Below are 17815 nucleotides of genomic sequence, written 5' to 3' on the forward strand. Positions count from 1 at the left end.
TGTGCACAGTAACGAACCGTCCCAGAAGTGGCCGACCTTCCAAAATTCCTCCAAGACCACAGCAACCACTCATACAGGAAGTCACAAAAGACCAAAGGAACTGCAGGCCTCTCTTGCATAGATGAACGTCACTGTTCATGACTTCATTATCAAAAAGACACAGGCCAAAAACGGCATCCACGGAAGAGTGGCAAGGGAAAACCTCTGCTATCCCAGTAGAACATTTGAATTTTGTAGAAATTTTTCACAAGATGAACATTATAAGTATAGTCAAGCAAGGTGGTGGCAACGTGCTGGTGTGAAGAGGCTTCAGGGCCTTGGACACTTGCAATAATTGAGATAATTGAGTAATTAAATCCAGTCTTTGGTCTGTAAGTTGAAGCTCAAGCCCAACAGGATTACGCAGTAAGGCAATGATCCAAAGCATAGGGGTAAGTCCATCTCTGAATAGCTCAAAAAAACAAGAAGAACAAAATTCAAAGTCCAGACTTGAACCCAGTGTGGTTAAACTAAAGCAGTTCTGCAAAGAAGAGTGGACCACCACAGCACTGTGAAAGACTGATCTCAAGTTATTGGAAGGGTTTGGTTGCTGCTACAGGTGGCACAGCCAGATTTTTAATTAAAGGGAACCTTGGGTATTAAGACTTGTATGGCTTAATATAATATCTTTTACTGAAATATGTAGTAGAAAACCCATTAAAGAGTACATGTGTAAAATTTACTATTTTTATATTTAAATTTATATTTTAGACTACTGGGGGTACCATTATTTATGACGTCAAATGGACTCTGAGAGATACTGGTGCTGTTGCTATTTTTACCACAACACAACTCAGAATACACAACTTGGAAAATAAAATACTGATACAATGACACACTGTCACAGCTTTTGGTTGTAATCTTCAGTTGAAGGGCAACAAGAGGAGAAAAGAATGGGAAGACGCCTGTGGACGATTAAAATTTCCTAAAGAACCGCGTCTTTGTTTTCTCCACTTTAGCCTTGGTGCCTTTGAGGCTTTTAGTAGACAACAGCTACTGAAAGAGCTTATAAATGGCCGAGACAAGAAACGCTAGATGCCATCCGGGTAGGATGTAAACATGCCGACTCTTGTCATGACACTGCAGCCACTGAACGAGTTTCTCAGCACGGATTTCACTCAATATCCAGGGGCGTTTAGATTCCTTGTAGGGAAAAACTGACAGTACAACATTTGCTTTAAGCCTACGCTTATATCCATCACCACATGTAAGCTCTTTTAGTAGCTGTGGTCATTGTATTAGTATTTTATTTTCCAAGTTGTTTTGCAGTTAAAATAGCAACATGTAGCGCCAGTAGCTCACCCAGTGCAACTGTTTGATGTCATCAAAAAATGGCGCCACCCCATAGTGCAAAATATGTATAAAACAATGTGGATTTTTTTTTAAAGAAATGTAAATTCATGGGTTTTCCACTACATATTTCAGAAAGAGACTGTATATTAAGGCATACAAGTCATAATACCTATGGAGCCCTTTAAAGGAACACTCCATTTTTTTGAAAATAGGCTCATTGTCCAACTCCCCTATTTTACCAATTTTACCATTTTCGAATCCATTCAGCCGATCTCTGGTTCTGGCGGTAGCACTTTTAGCATAGCTTAGCGTAGATCATTGAATCCGATTAGACTGTTAGCATCTCGCTCAAAAATGACCAAAGAGTTTCGATATTTTTCCTATTTAAAACTTGACTCTTCTGTAGTTACATCGTGTACTAAGACTGATGGAAAATAGATTTTTTTTTAAAGTCGATATGGATAGGAACTATACTCTCATTTCGGCGTAATAATCAAGGAACTTTGCTGCCGTACCATGGGTGCAGCAGGTACAACGATATTACAAACAAACTTAGTGCTTAGTCACTTTCAGGCGCTGCATAATATCATTGCGCCTGCTGAAATGAGAGTATAGTTCCTATTCATATCGACCTAAAAAAATATATATTTTCCGTCAGTCTTAGTACACGATGTAACTACAGAAGAGTGAAGTTTAGGAAAAATAGGAAAAATATCATCATTTAGGAACAATTAGGAAAAATATTGTCATTATATTTAGTCATTTTTGAGCGAGATGCTATTGCTCGAATCAGATTCAATGATCTATGCTAAGCTATGCTAAAAGTGCTACCGCCAGACCTGAAGATCGGCTGAATGGATTCAAAAACGGGTAAAACTCAACTGTTTAACTCTAGGGGAGTTGGACAATGAGCCTATTTTTTTTGTTTTTTGCTTCAATTAAAATAAAGTAAAATAAAAACGGTATGTGTTTATCTCGAATGTATACAAGAAAATCACTAAAACAATTAAACAGAGCAGCAAATAAAATAAATGTTTCTTTACTGAGTGTATTCAGTGGAATAAATCCAATTTCAAGTTGGGACAATGAGCTAACAAATTACAGTGTGATACAAAAAGCAAATATTGCCTCTGCCCAGATGTGCAAATCAGGAAAAAAAAAAAAACCTTGCATAAGATCCAGAGTGGTTCTTTATTTTAACACTTTTTCTAGTAACCTTTAATAATATTATAATACTGGGAAAGTTACAGTACTGTAACAAACACTTATTCTGTGCTCCAATCCACTTCACAGCAAAGAATTAAATAAATTTCAGACATATGCAGACAAAAAGATCTATTTTCAAGTGCAATGCCTGCAAAAAGTAAAAATAGCTTACTGTACCTTTAAAAAGAAAAAAAGCTCCTTATTACTCATCCACAGGTGCAATAATTGTCAAATGATATTGGTTGTTTTGCTTTCCAATCTCAGTCTCTATAATATCCAGTGTTAATACAGTCATCTGATTCACTAAAGTCTAACTCAGGCATATGAACTTGCTAGAAGTTAGTTTATAATTTAAGGTGCGCTTCAATCTCAAACACTTCAAGTCCAAATATCCACACTCTTTAGTGCAGTGTAGTTACACAACATGCGTCAGGCAAGGATCAAAAGCCTGAGTTTGACATCACAAATGTCCAATAAGGTAGAACTAAAGTATGGTCAAAAAAGGACATTGAGTTTAACACAACAAAATAGGATGTGGAATCTTTTGCAAGCATTAAGGCATCAGTGCTGTTAGTATCATTTAACTCTCTGTATTGTGGACTGGTTAGGAACAAGCATTGCAGCATCTATGTTGAAAAGTTTTTAGATTTTTTTTAGTTGTGTTTTAGTTTACCTTTACAAAACTATAGTTTTCATTGTAAAGCTTAGGATGAAATGTTTTTTACCCTCTATAACCATAAAAGTTATCAATTTAACGTGTGACCCTTTCCACTTGGTCCTCATGCAGTGCAGTTTCAGGGCAATTAAAAAAAAAAAAAAAAAAATACTGTAAGAAATTCCCCACATTAGGCAGCCCTATGAAAAGAAACACAAATGGATAAACCGTTAATCATCCATAAGCATAACAATTAATATTTGACCCTGGACCACAAAACCATATATAGCATGGGTATATATGTAGCTATATCCAACAATACATTGTATGGGTCAAAGTGATAAATTTTTCTTTTATGCCAAAAATCATTAGGATATTAGGTAAACATCATGTTCCATGAAGATATTTTGTACATTTCATACCGTAAATATATCACTACTTAATTCCTAAATAGTAATATGCATTGCTAAGAACTTAATTTGGATAACTTTAAATGCAAATCTCAATATTTTGATTGTTTTGCACCCTCAGATTCAAGATTTTCAAATAGTTGTATCTTGGCCAAATATTGCCCTATTGTCAATTTTAAAAAAAATTGACCCCAATGGTTTTGTAGTCAAGGGTCACATATGTGAAAAAAAATAAAATACCAATGTCAACTCAAGCTTTTGCACTAGTTGTGAAATTAGTTTGATGAATACACTTACATTTCCTCATTGTTGTTGTGGTTGGTGATGAAGTATCTGGGCACATCATTGGTTCTCTAGATTGGGTGAAATGATAATTGTAAAAGTTCATTTTCACACACCTACAGAAACCATCTTCTGCCAAATACAGTACCCTCTCCACTAATATTGGCACCCTTGGTAAATACATCGGCCAAAATTTAGTTCTTTAGTTCACCTCACTTATTTTCTATAGGGTTCAGGTCAAGGAACTGGGACGGCCATGGCAGAAGCTTCATTTTGTGCTCAGTTACACATTTTTGTGTTGATGTTTGTTTTGGATCATTGGCCCTGTTTACACTTAGTATTAAGATGCGTTTTGGTCGATCGGATCGCAAGTGGCCAACGGAGACACATACCTGTTTACACCTGCCATTTTAATCTGTCTCTTCTGTCCACTTTTGACCACTTCTGACCAGATTACCTCTGTGGTTCTGCTTTGTTAAAATTCTGCCGCTTTGTCACAATTCTGTATGTAAGTGGTATATAAATAAAGGTGACGACTTGACTGGGGCTGATTACGTCAAGAGGAGGGTGAATGGGTGGATCCCTCTGTTGCCCAAAACACGCGAGATAACTTTAGTTCTCCCGCTCACCAATATTAACAGTTAAGTCTGCTTGTACTTGCTGCTGCTAGCGTTTTAAACATGCTGCACAAAGTTTTGTTCATGTATATGTTTGGTCTTTTTCAGCTATTTCAGAGCAATAGAAGACATAAGCTCAGACAAATTTTACACGTTCGCAATATTAGACAAAAGAGAAAAATGCGGAGATCCGCCGCTTTCGTTTCAGCAGTGGTAGCCTCACCAAACACTGTAGATTGGCTTGAACATTTTCGTATGTGACGGCGCACATTTAATGTTCTCAGCCACTACTGATTTTGAACCGTCAACATCCGGTCGAATGCGTTTTCGACTACCTCTGGAAGTGGTTAAAAGTGGACAAGCTCAAAGTGTCTCACACCCCGTTTACACCTGTATTTAGCATTGTCCACTTGTGATCTGATCAACCAAAACACATCTTGATACCAAGTGTAAACAGGGCCATTGTCCTGATGGAAGATCCAACCACAATCCATTATAAAATTTCTAGTACAGGCAGTCGGGTTTAGATTTTTTTTTTTATTTGTTAGTATTTGATAGAATCCATGATGCCATGTGTCTGAACAAGAAGTCCAGGACCTCTGGCAGAAAAATAATCCCACAACATTAAAGATCCAGCAGTATATTTAACTGTGGGCATGGGTTACTTTCTGGGTTACCATCTAGTGGATTGGCTGCCAAAAACTCTTTGTTTTAGTTTCATCTGACCATAGAAGCTAGTCCTGTTTAAAGTTCCAGCCGTGTTTGACAACTGAATATGCTGGAGTTCGTTTTTTTCATGAGCAAGGAGGATTTTTGCTTAAAACCCTCCCGTACAACATTGATTTTTTTAGGCTTTCTGACTCCAAGACTTAACTAATCTCTGCAATTCTCCAGCTATGATCTTTGGAGAGTCTTTGGCCATTTAAACTCTCCTCCTCAACATGCATTAGAGCGATAGACACATGTCCTCTTTCAGGCAGATTTGTAAAATGTTTAGTTGAATGGAACTTCTTAATTATTGCCCTGATGGTGGAAATGGGCATTTTTAATGCATTCGCTATGTTCTTACAGCCACTTTCTATTTTGTGAAGCTCAACAATCTTGTTCTGCACACCAGAACTATATTCTTTGATTTTACTCCTTGTGATGGATGATTAAGGGAATTTGGACTTTGTGTTCCTCATTTATAATCCTGTGGAACAGGAAGTCATGGCTGGACAATTTCAAGCTCCTGGTCACCCTAATTGGGAATATACTTCAGAGATATTTTACTCATAAGAATTTCTAGGGGCGCCAATAATTGTGGCCAACATACATTGGAGAAAAACATTTATTTCATAATGTGAGTTTCCACCAACTTTCAATTGTTTTACTTCAAAGAATGGTTCAAATTTTGTGAATTTTTTATATAAATGATCAAAAAGATAAACAATGCAGATTTATTTACACAGCCGCCTTTGGTCATATTTACAAAGGGTGCCAATATTAATGAAGGGCCACTGTAACTGCTTCAAAAAAAAAATCATGTGACCAAAAAAAACAAAAAAAAAACAATCAAATCTGTGGATAACTCACTCCATTCTCCAAAACGATTGGATGCTCTGGTAAAAACTCAGGTTTCTTCTTAGACATTGGACAACTTGCCAACTTAATCAGGAACTCCCGAGTGTAGCAAATTCTTTCAGCTACAGTTTAAAAAACAACAACAAAAACTAGGTAAGATCTACTTTAACTTGTATTATCAGTGCACTGTTTTCTACTAATTCCAGGTATAAATATCGTTCTGATACTTTTAGGGAATTTACACTGAGGACACTTGCCTTTCTTCTTTGGTTGGGTGTTGGTGCTTTGAAGATGCAGGATTTCATAGAAATGCTCCACTTTAATAATGTTGTCCTGTTCACAGTAAAAACAGTTATCAGACAAAAAAAAGACACACTCTCAGAGGAAAACAGTATGTAAAGTAGATGCAAGCAGCTGCAATTAAATTCCAAAGCATGAAAATATTAAAATTGGTCTTACTGGCTTTTCTACCGGCTTAATCTCAGCATAGCTTTGAGGCACTACAATTAAGATGCCCAAACACATCAACACACAGAAAAACACAATCAAATGGCATCAACTGAAATGCAATTTCAATTGATTTGCATTTTTAAAGATCGAAACCAGTGTAAACATTCATGTTTTGTACCTTGATTCATGTTCAGACGGCGCAGTGGTCTCGCTGGTTCCAAGTTTCTGATTATCCTCTTTGACACATCCATTTTTCTGCTTAAGGACAAACATTGCAAACATATTATTTTGTGGCCAACACTCATGAAGGAATAAACGGATGTGTTTTCTTTCACCTCTTCCAATTTTCTGACAAGTAACAGTGTGATATCTGGCTCTATATGGACGGACGCAATCCACTATAGAATCACACACTTGGTTTTTATTTTCTAAATAAATTATTCTTCATCTAAAAGCCAAAAAAAGAAAACATTTTAGTCAAGTATGCAGAAGTCATTCCCTCCCCCATCATTTACTACTCAATTCTAAGTAAAAGCAGGAAAAAATAACCACACAAACTAGGTTGCTATGACTAATATCAGAACATCATGATATCCTATTCATGCCATTATGTCAGGTAGTCAGGTGTATCTGTGGACATTAGTCATTTTGATTACATGCATTATCATCAATTTTTAAAGCGGGCATATTTTAGTTTAAGCAAATACTGGTTATTTACAGCTTAGCAACAGGTGTTTCTAGGCCTCTTATCACAGTTGAACTGGATGGTGTATAATATTTCCCCGTTTTACACTAACATCAAACAAATAAATTATAACTTAGACAGACTGTCATCAATCTAAAGCAGGCTCTGCATTAAAATTCTTCTTATATCCAGAAATACAAGAGAGAGGAAAAAAAACTGGAAATGTTATGATGATAGATGAGAGATATTGGCAGCCTCCCTCACGTAAATCCACATCATCAACCTCAATTTTGTTTTAATGTTTCACACGACGAATAATTCAGGTGAATGTACTTTGTGAAAATCATTAAACATGTCCTGTCGAATTGAAAAAACAAAGAACGGCCCATACCAATGTTAACTACGTGTAAAAAATTGATAATAAAGGTGGCGTGAACTTTATCATCTGACTCAATCGGCATCAACGGTGCTAGCGGCTGCTAGCCACGATGACTGCGAACTTTTCCTTTGATAATCTTGTTTTTACCACATAATATTTTCACGACAGACAACAGTTGAACTCAGAAGAATGTCACAACACAGTTGGTCCAAAATAAACGGGTAATTGTGATACAGAAGCCACTTACAAGTTCTCACTGACAAAGCGTCCAGCCTCAATCACCGCTCTGTCTGTCTCCGTCATTTCCAAACACATTCATTCCGCCTGAGCTCGTGACTCTCTTCATCTGTGCGTTCATAATGACTGTGGATGAACTCACCCAGGCTAACATACACACAAAATATTTAAAATATACTTATCTAAATCTTTCATTAGTCAACATAGTATTTGAAAAAAAGGTTGGTGTATTTTAAATGATTATTTTTTCTCTTAAAACAGGTCAGATCCCTGGTGAAAAAACCAGCATATGCTGGTAGGTATGTTTTGATGCTGGGATGCTGGTTAGGTATGTTTTGGTGCTGGTTTAAGCTGGTCCTTGGCAACATGACCAGCATAAACCAGCAAAGGACCAGCTTAAACCAGCATCAAAACATAGCATTTTTCACCAGGGATATCTCCTTGACACAACATCATCAAAACGATCAAATGTTCTGCATAATAGTTGTTTCCTCGTGCTCCATATATTAAAAGTCATATGGTATGAATTCACAGGAAAAGGTTTTTTGTTATGTTTCTGTCATTAGAATTATATAAAGTATTCAGTAAGCATGTATAGGTTCTTTATAGGGGCTAGTATTTAAACTAGTGTATTGTTGTTCATAACAAAGGCACTAAATTTCTTTAACTTTGTGCTAGTTCATTTAGTTATAAGTCCAAGGCTTTGACTACCAACCTGATGAACAAGATTTTCTAGTTTTGATAAACTAAGACCTACTGTTCCCCCTTTTTAACCTGTTTTGAACACTTCTTACCCAGACATTTACATTGGGTTTACTTCACTACACAAAACCTTTGCACTGGGCATTGTTGTTTGTTTCAGCTCCCCTGAGTCCTGCCATTTTTCTGTCAATACGTTATGATTCAGTCTCCCAGATTATTGCCAATAATTAATTTTTTGGCTGGACCCTACACTTGCAGTGTAACCATTTTCTTTGATGTATTAACTTTTTTTGCTCTTCACAAAGCATGGTGTGCCAAACTCCCCAGTTACATCTAGTAAATTACAATACTAACCATTTCCAAAATTCATATTACCTTCTCACGATCCTTTTTTAATTATCAGGCCCACACTTCTTACAAGGCAGCATTTGTTTTTACCTGATCCATTGTACTGCAGTGTCCTCTAGTGGCTTCTTCTTTCTTTGTCGATCACGTGATTGTTAAAAGCCGTTGTAGGTACGAGTTTATTTGACTGACTGCTGTTAAAATATTTAATGTAGTTTACACTGTGGTTTTAATCACCTGAAAAATGGTCCAATGAGCTGCACATCACAGAACAGTCTGTAAAAACGCTGTTTAAACGCTGATAAATTATTTCATCTGTATTGCTTGCAAAGCAGCATGCAGTGGTTAACAAAATTGAATACGCAACAACTACATAATTTATACAGTCTGCATAAAAAATATTCAATATATAAGTCATGAAAGCATGACTGAGTTGCTTAAGACAGATAGTTGTTGCTTAACGCTGGATGTAACACAGGCCTAGAGAACCCTGGATATTTGTTGTGGATTTTAATGCATTATCATTATGTCATATACAATTGAGGTCAAAAGTTTACACACACACACACACACACACACACACACACCTTGCAGAATCTGCAAAAATGTTAAATATTTTACCAAAATAAGAGGGATCATACAAAATTAATGTTTTTTATTATTATTTAATACTGACCTGAATAAGGTATTTCACATAAAATATGTTCACATATAGTCCACAAGAGAAAATAAGCTGAATTTATAAAAATGATCCTGTTCAAAAGTTTACTTATGCTTGATTCTTAACACTGTGTTGTTACCTGAATGATCCACAGCTGTTTTTTTGTTTAGTGATAGTTGTTAACAGTTAAACTGCCTGCCGTCCTTCAAAAAAATCCTTCAGGTTCCACAATTTTGGGGGTGTTCAGTGTTTTTGTGTATTTGAACCCTTTCCAACAATCACTGTATGATTTTGAGATCCATCTTTTCACACTGAGGACAACTGAGGGACTCATATGCAACTATTACAGAAGGTTCAAACGCTCACTGATGCTCCAGAAGGAAAAACAATGCATTAAGAGCCAGGGGTGTAAATTTTGAACAGAATGAAGATGTGTACATTTTTCTTATTTTGCCTAAATAGCATTTTTTTTTCCATTACTACCCTTCAGAAGCTATAGAAGATGCTTACATGTTTCCCAGAAGACAAAATAAGTTCAATATACCGATCTTCAAATTTAAAAAGTTTTCACCCCCGGCTTTTAATGCATTGTGTTTCCTTCTGAAGCATCAGTGAGTGTTTGAATCTTCTGTAATAGTTGCATATGAGTCCCTCAGTTGTCCTCAGTGTGAAAAGATGGATCTCAAAATCATACAGTCACTGTTGGAAAGAGTTCAAATACACAACAATGCAGAAAAACCAAAGAATTTGTGGGAACTGAAGGGATTTTTTCTTATTAAGAACAGCAGGCAGTTTAACTATTCAGGACAAACAAGGGTCTCAGCAACAACTATCACTAAACCAAAAAGAAAAAAAAAAATAACGTGGGTCATTCAGTGAATCAAGTTTACGTAAACTGTTGAAATTATTTTTTCTTGTGAACTATATGTAAACATCTGTGAAATATCTTATTCAGGTCAGTATTAAATAAAAAACAGCATGCATTTTGTACGATCCCTCTTATTTTGGTAAAATAATTAACATTTTGCAGATTCTGCAAGGTGTATGTAAACGCTTGACCTCAACTGTACATCCCCTAAGCTGTCAGATTTATTTATTTTATTTTATCAAAAATTTCGCCATCTAAGCTACTTCTATATATTAAACTGCTAATCAGTTTAACTAACAATTATTTAATCAATTTAACTAACAATTATTTGTACAGATTTGTACAAAAAATGTGTCAAAATATGATTATTGGATCGCAAATGAAACTGGGTAAGAAATCCATTGTGAGCCACTGCAAGAAAAAAAAAACCCTCAGAAGGTAATCAGAAGAACAAGCTGATGCCTTTAATAGCATTAAACATGAACTGACAATTTATCTGGATGTAGGAAGAAATTTACAATTTCACAATGTTAAGATTTTTTTAAATCTGATTTTATCTGAAAACAAAATATATTGGTTAACAAATGTGTTTAGTGAAATCTCAAATTGTAGTCATTACTCTGAAGGGAAAAACATTCAACAGCACAAGTAACACTGAGTCTAGATACTGTCACTGTCATGCATACAAATGCATTATTTTCGAATAGTCAAGATATGAAGTATGAATTTAAATTAAAGCAGTATCTCATCTGCAGATTTATCAAAAGTAAGCAAAAAAAAAAAAAAGTCTTCACTTCTTAAACCAGTGAAAAAGCACATACAACTTTTTAAAAAGGAAATAAAGTAAGAAAAACACCAGTTTCAACACTGTAGTCCAAAAGCATATCTACACAAACAAAATTTGAATTTTCCTGGTGCCAATTGGTCGTCCGTTTAATTCCTGAAGAGCAGTGAGCGCCTCTCTGTGGGTTTCGAAAGCTACCGTTGCTGAACGTTTGGGAGCTCCATTTCTATCATACAGCAATGAGGCAGAACCTGGAATCACTCTGTATCCATAGAAGAAGTCATAGATCTCATCGATCCTTATCTGAGAGGGCAGATTGACCAATTTCAGACAAGTCGGACCATCAAGCTGTTGGTCAGGTGATCCATAACACTGGCGTCCGTTACCATCCGGTCCCGGCCCAAATGCATCATTGCGGCCAAAATTAGGCTCAAAGCGATCACGGCCTCCATACCCCTGGTTCAAATTAGGCTGCATCTCACAATCATCTCGGGGCATCTGGTTGTTGGAAAAACGAGAACCATCGTTGAACATTTCGGTTCGCTGAAAGTTCCTCTCTGGCGGGCTATCCATCAACTGGTCATTCACGCCAAACTTCTGCATCTGGCCCATCGTTATGCACTTAAGCATGACTTCGGATCCAAGAAACCTCTGTCCGTTTAAGGACTGTGCCGTCATGGCCTCCTTCTCAGACAGGAAGATCACCAAAGCCTCACCGAGCCCAGCTCCTCTTTCGTCCCGCAACAAGACAACCCTATCCTCTGAGAGTGTAAATCCGTGAAAGAAGTCCATGATCTCCACCTTACGAACGTCAAATGGGAGATTGCGCACGTACAGACACCTCAACTGCGAGTCGGGATTGTTTCGTTGAGACTGGGGCACTTCCGTGGAACGTCTCGACCCTTTTCCCTCGTCTCTCGCGTCAACAGACGATTCCAACATGGTGACCATTTTCTCCTTGGAGATTGGAGTCACGTACACTACCTTGTTCATCACCATTTCCTTATTATGAGCCAAGCCAGCACAATAGTCTGTGAGATTCCTAAACACCACAACAGCCGACTTAGTCCTATCATCCTTTTTTTGGGCAAAGATAATAATCTGATCATCTTTCAAAGAAACCGGATGAAGTAGCGCCCTCAAATTCCTCTTTTCAACCACGTAAGGCAAGTTCTCAAACATAACACAGTATTCTTCATGAGAGGGCGATCGTGATCTTGACTTGTAGGAAATGGGAGATCGAGATCTCGCGCGCTCTGAGGACGTTCTTTTCCGACTGTCCGATCTAACCACACCTCCTTCTGCTAGCCACTGCTCCTCAGTACATCTTGTTAATTGGATATACCGTGGCCCCATGTATTGTCGATCCCTCTTCATACCTTCGGCTGCTTCCTCCTTTGTAGCAAAGCGCACAATACCTTGGCCGTTGAACTGCCCTCTGTTGTTTCTCAAAAACATGATGTCTTCGATTCGTAACCCACTGAAAAATTCATAGACGTTGTCCTTAGTTGCAGAGAATGGCATCCCTGTCAATCTCATATAAAGCTCATCTCTCTCCAACACACTTCCTTCTCTCTGGTGTCGTGTCTCACTGAATGAAGATAGAGACGACCTGTTCCTCATCTCTTGATGATCCGGCCTTCGTATGTCAGCTCTCAGGTCCTTATTGAATGGTAGAGGACCTCGTTCCGCAGAAGGACTTTTGACAACCTCCTTGTACATGCCCCTGCTTTTTAACTCAGACCTTCTAGTGCTTTCCTCAAGAACACTCTGCATTTCTGACTTGCTACTCAGGAGCAAGTTGACGGGAGAGCCCTTAATGCAGCCCCCCGAGCGAGTCATCGCTCGTCTCGCATCTTCATCAGATGCAAATATTATAAAAGCTTCCTCAAGCTCCCCACCAATTATATGAACCCCACCATCAGGGATTCTGAGCCCAGTGAAGAAATTGCGAATATCCTCAGAACCAGCCGTGATTCTGAGTCCCTGTAATCGGATGACCACAGCCATGATGGAGCACACACAACAGGACCTGCAGACAAAAGGGGCACATTAAATTGCGTTATCGCTGACTCAACCGTTGCCTCCGTATCACAATATTCAAAAGTCATCCCAAATTTAATTATCAAACCAAGGTTAAACTGCAAAGTTAAGTGAAACAGACCTCCCTCAAGCCCAAAAAAAGAGCGAAACAACAATAACAGCCAGTTAACATCAAACCTCTTTGGATCCAGAAAAGCAACTTTGTCCCACAAGATTCGGATTAACAGGAAAGACTAGCTTTACAACCATCAACACCATTCTTTCAGTTTCTGCATGCAAATGTGCGAGTAATATAAACTCCAATCACAACTAAAACTTATCAGCTGACCAAACTATCAAAGAGAAACATGAAAAGATGATGCAGTTTCAGGAAATTACAGATATCGCTACTAGCATCCATACAGCGATTCATTAACTTTAAAATACTCTTTCAAATCCTGTTATAGTTTTATAATATCCACACTTTCCAACAGAAACTTATCAACAGCAGATAATAGATTACATCAACTCATTAAGTATTTAAAATAACAAGATCCCCAACATTAAACCTAACAGCCATTTACAAACTGCACAGCCATCAAACCAAATAATAAATCGACAGTTCAAAGCACTGAACACACAATTTCACCTCACTTTAGTGCAAAATCAGAATCATAAATGCATTTAAATCAGTGGCTCTCATGAAGGGAACCTTAGCACACATTTGATGGTGTTGCAAAAGAATCCAGATTTGACCTATTTAATTTAATAAGTTGTTTTGCCTTTATTAGGCAGTACAGAAAAATCAGCAAAAGGACAGCAGCGAACAAGACCGGCGAAAGAACACGAGCTGGGACTCCTAAACTTCTCAAATAAACAATTAAAGACAGTTAATATTTTAATGAATTATTACAGCATAAGTACTAAATTGGACAATGTGTGGCCTTGGAGAAAAGAAAAGAAAAGTGTGGGAACCACTGCTTTAAATGCAAACAATGAGACTCAGAAATGCAGTTTACCCTCGAGCAAACTTTCTATTTTACTGCAAATCAACTCACACCCTTTTACATCTAAATTGTTTAGAATTAAACAAACTATAATTATTTTCTATAAACTTCTTTTGTATTAAAAGCATTCAATTACCGACCAAAGTTTAAAAGAAAAAAAAAAAAATCTCAAACGTCTTGAAAAATCATCCAGTCTTGGGAAAACAAATTGTGAAAAATTTAATCCAACTGACAAGGTCCAATGCCACAAAGACCATCTACTAGGAATATTAAACGAGGCATATTTTTGTTTCAAAACACAGGAAAAAAGCAAGGAGTCTTCCATCGACTTTACAACGAGATATCCCATTTTGCTGCACTTTTTATGCAACCAATGTACGACTGAGCTCACATTTCCAAACAGAAACTGTACATGTCTTCCGCTTTCTCTTCGTGTCAAAACATAATCCGTGCTACATTGATCGCCTTTTTATTTCAAGCGGTTTTTATCAAAACACTGGTGGCTATTACAAACTTGTTTTCAGCATATACACCTCTGAAGAACCTCGCACACTTGCTATTTGTGATGAACCACGAGCTATCTGCTTTCTGAAGCAAAACTGCGCCAAATCACACAGCTAGCATTCACGAGCATCGTCGATTTTAGCCAAACCAACCAACCCAGCCGTTTTAATCAGCACAATATACTTTGATACACGCTGAACTTACGGTACGTGACTTAAAAACCACCTTCAATTCCACTTTAGCTAAAAACACTCAAAGAGTGCAGCTGTCTTCGGTCGTACATTATCAGTAATGCTAAACCTGAGAGGCCCAGAATGTGACGCGCACAATATTGATCAAACTTACACAAAACAAAGAAGATATCAATCCTTTCCAAATATAAAAGAATGAGAAATTAACGACGCTCTGCTTGGTCGTCTATGCGTCCCAAAGTGACTAATAGGCAACAATTTCGCTTTTGTGATATCTGAAGCAAGGACGAATCGCAAGTAACTAGAGCATCCGCATCTCATCCACCGCCATCTGTAGAACTACGGAAAGCTGGAGGCGCCGAATACCGAAACTCAAATGCCACACTCGAAACACACTGACACGCAATGGACACCAGTTTGTCTTTGACTACAGCATACAATAGAAACAGATTTTACATATTTACAAAATACAATACACACTTAAATGCGTCTTAGATCGTCTTAGATCTAAATGCGTCACTTGGTGTAACCATCAAGTAAAATTGCTTTTTAATATTTTGCATTTTAGTTGCATACAAAATAATACCAGTGTATGAACTTGGTAATTTATTTCGTTCCTCATTTAACTATTTTTAAACAGATTTTAAAATCTTGCTCTCTCTCTCTCTATCTCTGTAGCCAAATATACAGGTCAAATAAGTCAAAATGTGTGATTTTTTTTTTTTTAAAGGGCAATGACCTTGACACCTATCTCTAATTTGGTTTTCTTGTCACATAACAAAATAACTTCATGCATCTTGGTTATATTATACTGTTTTCAACAACAAAAAACAACAACAAAAAAAAAAAAAGTAAATATAATCTTGAAACAAATTTGCTTCTTTTTTTTTTTAAGAAAGAATATTAATAAAAAAATATGCTAAACTACTTGGACCAATATTCCACTTTTTTTCCCCTTTATTAAGATTCTTTTTCTTTCTTTCTTATATCTGGACAATTACACAAGCTAGGAATTTTTGACTATATTATTACCATATTTTAAAATTCTGCTTTGATGTCAATTTAAATTTGATTTAATGTCATGTATGTTTAAACAGATTCGTTGCAGGTCCTGCTTAGTAGATAATTATTGCTTAGAACCTATTTTTTTAATAGTATTTTTTATTACTTAAAAGGATTTGTGGGGAAAAGAACAATAAAAACAAAAATTATTGTAAAATACATTTGCAAATATTATACAGCTATAATTTCTTCTCTCAACCATGATTGCACAAAATCTCATCTTAAGACATTTAATAAATGACTATGCTTTTGTTTTTTTTTTTTTTTTTCCAACATTTGTGAGATTTATTTTTAGATTTATGGAGTATATATGTATATGTGTGTGTGTGTGTGTGTATATATATATATATATATATACACACACACACACAACACACAGCATGACAGAAAGTCCAGAGTGGCATGTTGTTGCTAATGTTATTCTTTTTTAATGTAATATGGAAATAATGCCTTACTGAATGAAATTATTTAATTTGAATTCATAGTGTTGCTAATTATGATACATCTTCAATTAAAATATGGGCAATTAAATATTTATATTGTTGGTCTGTATTTCATTGAATAAATTTACCTCTCAAATGAATCTCTTTTACTGTGATGCTGTTTTGTCTGTCATCAGTTATTCAAATAATTTTCAAAACACAATTCTAAATAGAATAGTCGATTTATTATTTTAATGATGTTTAGGCCGTCAGCTGTCTTTGCGTGTTAAGAGGTTAATGACACCCAATTAACCCAGACAGCACAGACCAGCCTTAAATGTAACTTTTAAAACTTTCCGTTATCCTAACAAACAGAACGTTACATACCGGAATGTGGTACAGCAGCATCAAGAATATAAAATATCTGGGAAGGAAAGTTTGACTATATCAATTTATGGTAGGGACCTTTCTCCCTTCAGTGTCTATGGTGTGTATGGCCCTGCTTAAATACTTGTTTCACGGTTGGAACAATAACAACCAAATGACACTTGTTATCTAGCTATTTACAAACCTGATTTCAGAAGAGTCCTGTGAGCAGATCCCTGTAAACTGAGATACAACAAAGGGTTACTGAGTCAGTGGTCCACTGAACACAATGATGTCCTCATTTTAACCTCTGTGGGGCTTTAGACATTATAAAGAAGTTGTCCTGGTAACCATGGCCAGCTGCCAACACTGCCTAATAAATATACTGAGCAGAGTACTGAGCTTCTATATTCGCCGATAAAAATTTAGAAAATCTTAAAGAAGAACGCAAAAATAAAACACATATGAAGAAAAAAAATACAGTAAATGCCCTAATTGTGTCTGAAACTACAGGTCTATCATCAGGTGGGACCTGTGGTGAATTTTAAGGTGTTCTCACTGTTAACTCAAAGCAAAGTATGTTTAGATAGACGAGGCCATTTGAACCTGTAGACCTGAAGAAGAGAGAAAATGTAAAGAATTACAAAAAATGAATCAAATCTTGGTCTTTTGAAGAGAAGAAGAGGCCTGCACAGTGCAGCTGGGCTCAGTGGGTGTTAATAGTTTTGTGAAGGGTTCTGTCCACTATGGGGGAACACCTGGAACTGTCAGGATGTTTTCCCACTGGAAACTCATCACACATTTCCTCATGAAGCTGAGAGCCAGGACCTATCAACTGAACAGTGAGAAAAAGATGAGCAATAACAGACACATCATACCCCATAGCAAGGCTCAAGCACTTCTGCATCAACACCAAACAAATGTGATTACAAAACAACCAAGCTATTTTAATTTAAACATTTACATTTTTTAAACAACCTTAATTCAGCTGAAATTGTTGATAAAGTTGCTAAGTAAATCATTAGGTTATTTTTAATGCTCACTCTCAACATAAACTGTTGCAAG

At 36.7% G+C, this 17815-nt stretch overlaps 2 protein-coding genes across 16 annotated transcripts; both read right to left on the reverse strand.

Annotated features, from left to right (window-relative positions):
• Positions 1 to 2355: 2355 nt before the first annotated feature.
• On the reverse strand, positions 2356 to 9452 carry gra (granulito). 15 transcript variants are annotated; one of them, XM_051131645.1, is made up of 8 exons: positions 8957 to 9452; positions 7827 to 7963; positions 6693 to 6773; positions 6525 to 6579; positions 6323 to 6398; positions 6078 to 6187; positions 3901 to 3956; positions 2356 to 3393 (listed from the first exon to the last, which is right to left on the reverse strand). In XM_051131645.1, the coding sequence occupies exons 2-8, from the start codon at positions 7892 to 7894 to the stop codon at positions 3384 to 3386; spliced, it is 456 nt and encodes a 151-aa protein (XP_050987602.1). In that variant the 5' UTR covers positions 7895 to 7963; positions 8957 to 9452; the 3' UTR covers positions 2356 to 3383. The 15 variants fall into 15 exon arrangements, with proteins under 15 accessions (XP_050987602.1, XP_050987610.1, XP_050987601.1 ...); XM_051131653.1 differs by lacking the exon at positions 7827 to 7963 and adding an exon at positions 6851 to 6963 and having other exon boundaries at positions 6693 to 6770; positions 8894 to 9452; XM_051131644.1 differs by having other exon boundaries at positions 7827 to 7925; positions 8894 to 9452.
• Positions 9453 to 10831: 1379 nt separating this feature from the next.
• Positions 10832 to 15247, reverse strand: rbm12bb (RNA binding motif protein 12Bb). Its single transcript, XM_051131640.1, has 2 exons — positions 15055 to 15247; positions 10832 to 13208 (listed from the first exon to the last, which is right to left on the reverse strand). The coding sequence occupies exon 2, from the start codon at positions 13184 to 13186 to the stop codon at positions 11279 to 11281; it is 1908 nt and encodes a 635-aa protein (XP_050987597.1). The 5' UTR covers positions 13187 to 13208; positions 15055 to 15247; the 3' UTR covers positions 10832 to 11278.
• Positions 15248 to 17815: the final 2568 nt, after the last annotated feature.

Source organism: Labeo rohita, chromosome 16 (genome assembly GCF_022985175.1).
Source record: "Labeo rohita strain BAU-BD-2019 chromosome 16, IGBB_LRoh.1.0, whole genome shotgun sequence".
NCBI lineage: Eukaryota > Metazoa > Chordata > Actinopteri > Cypriniformes > Cyprinidae > Labeo > Labeo rohita.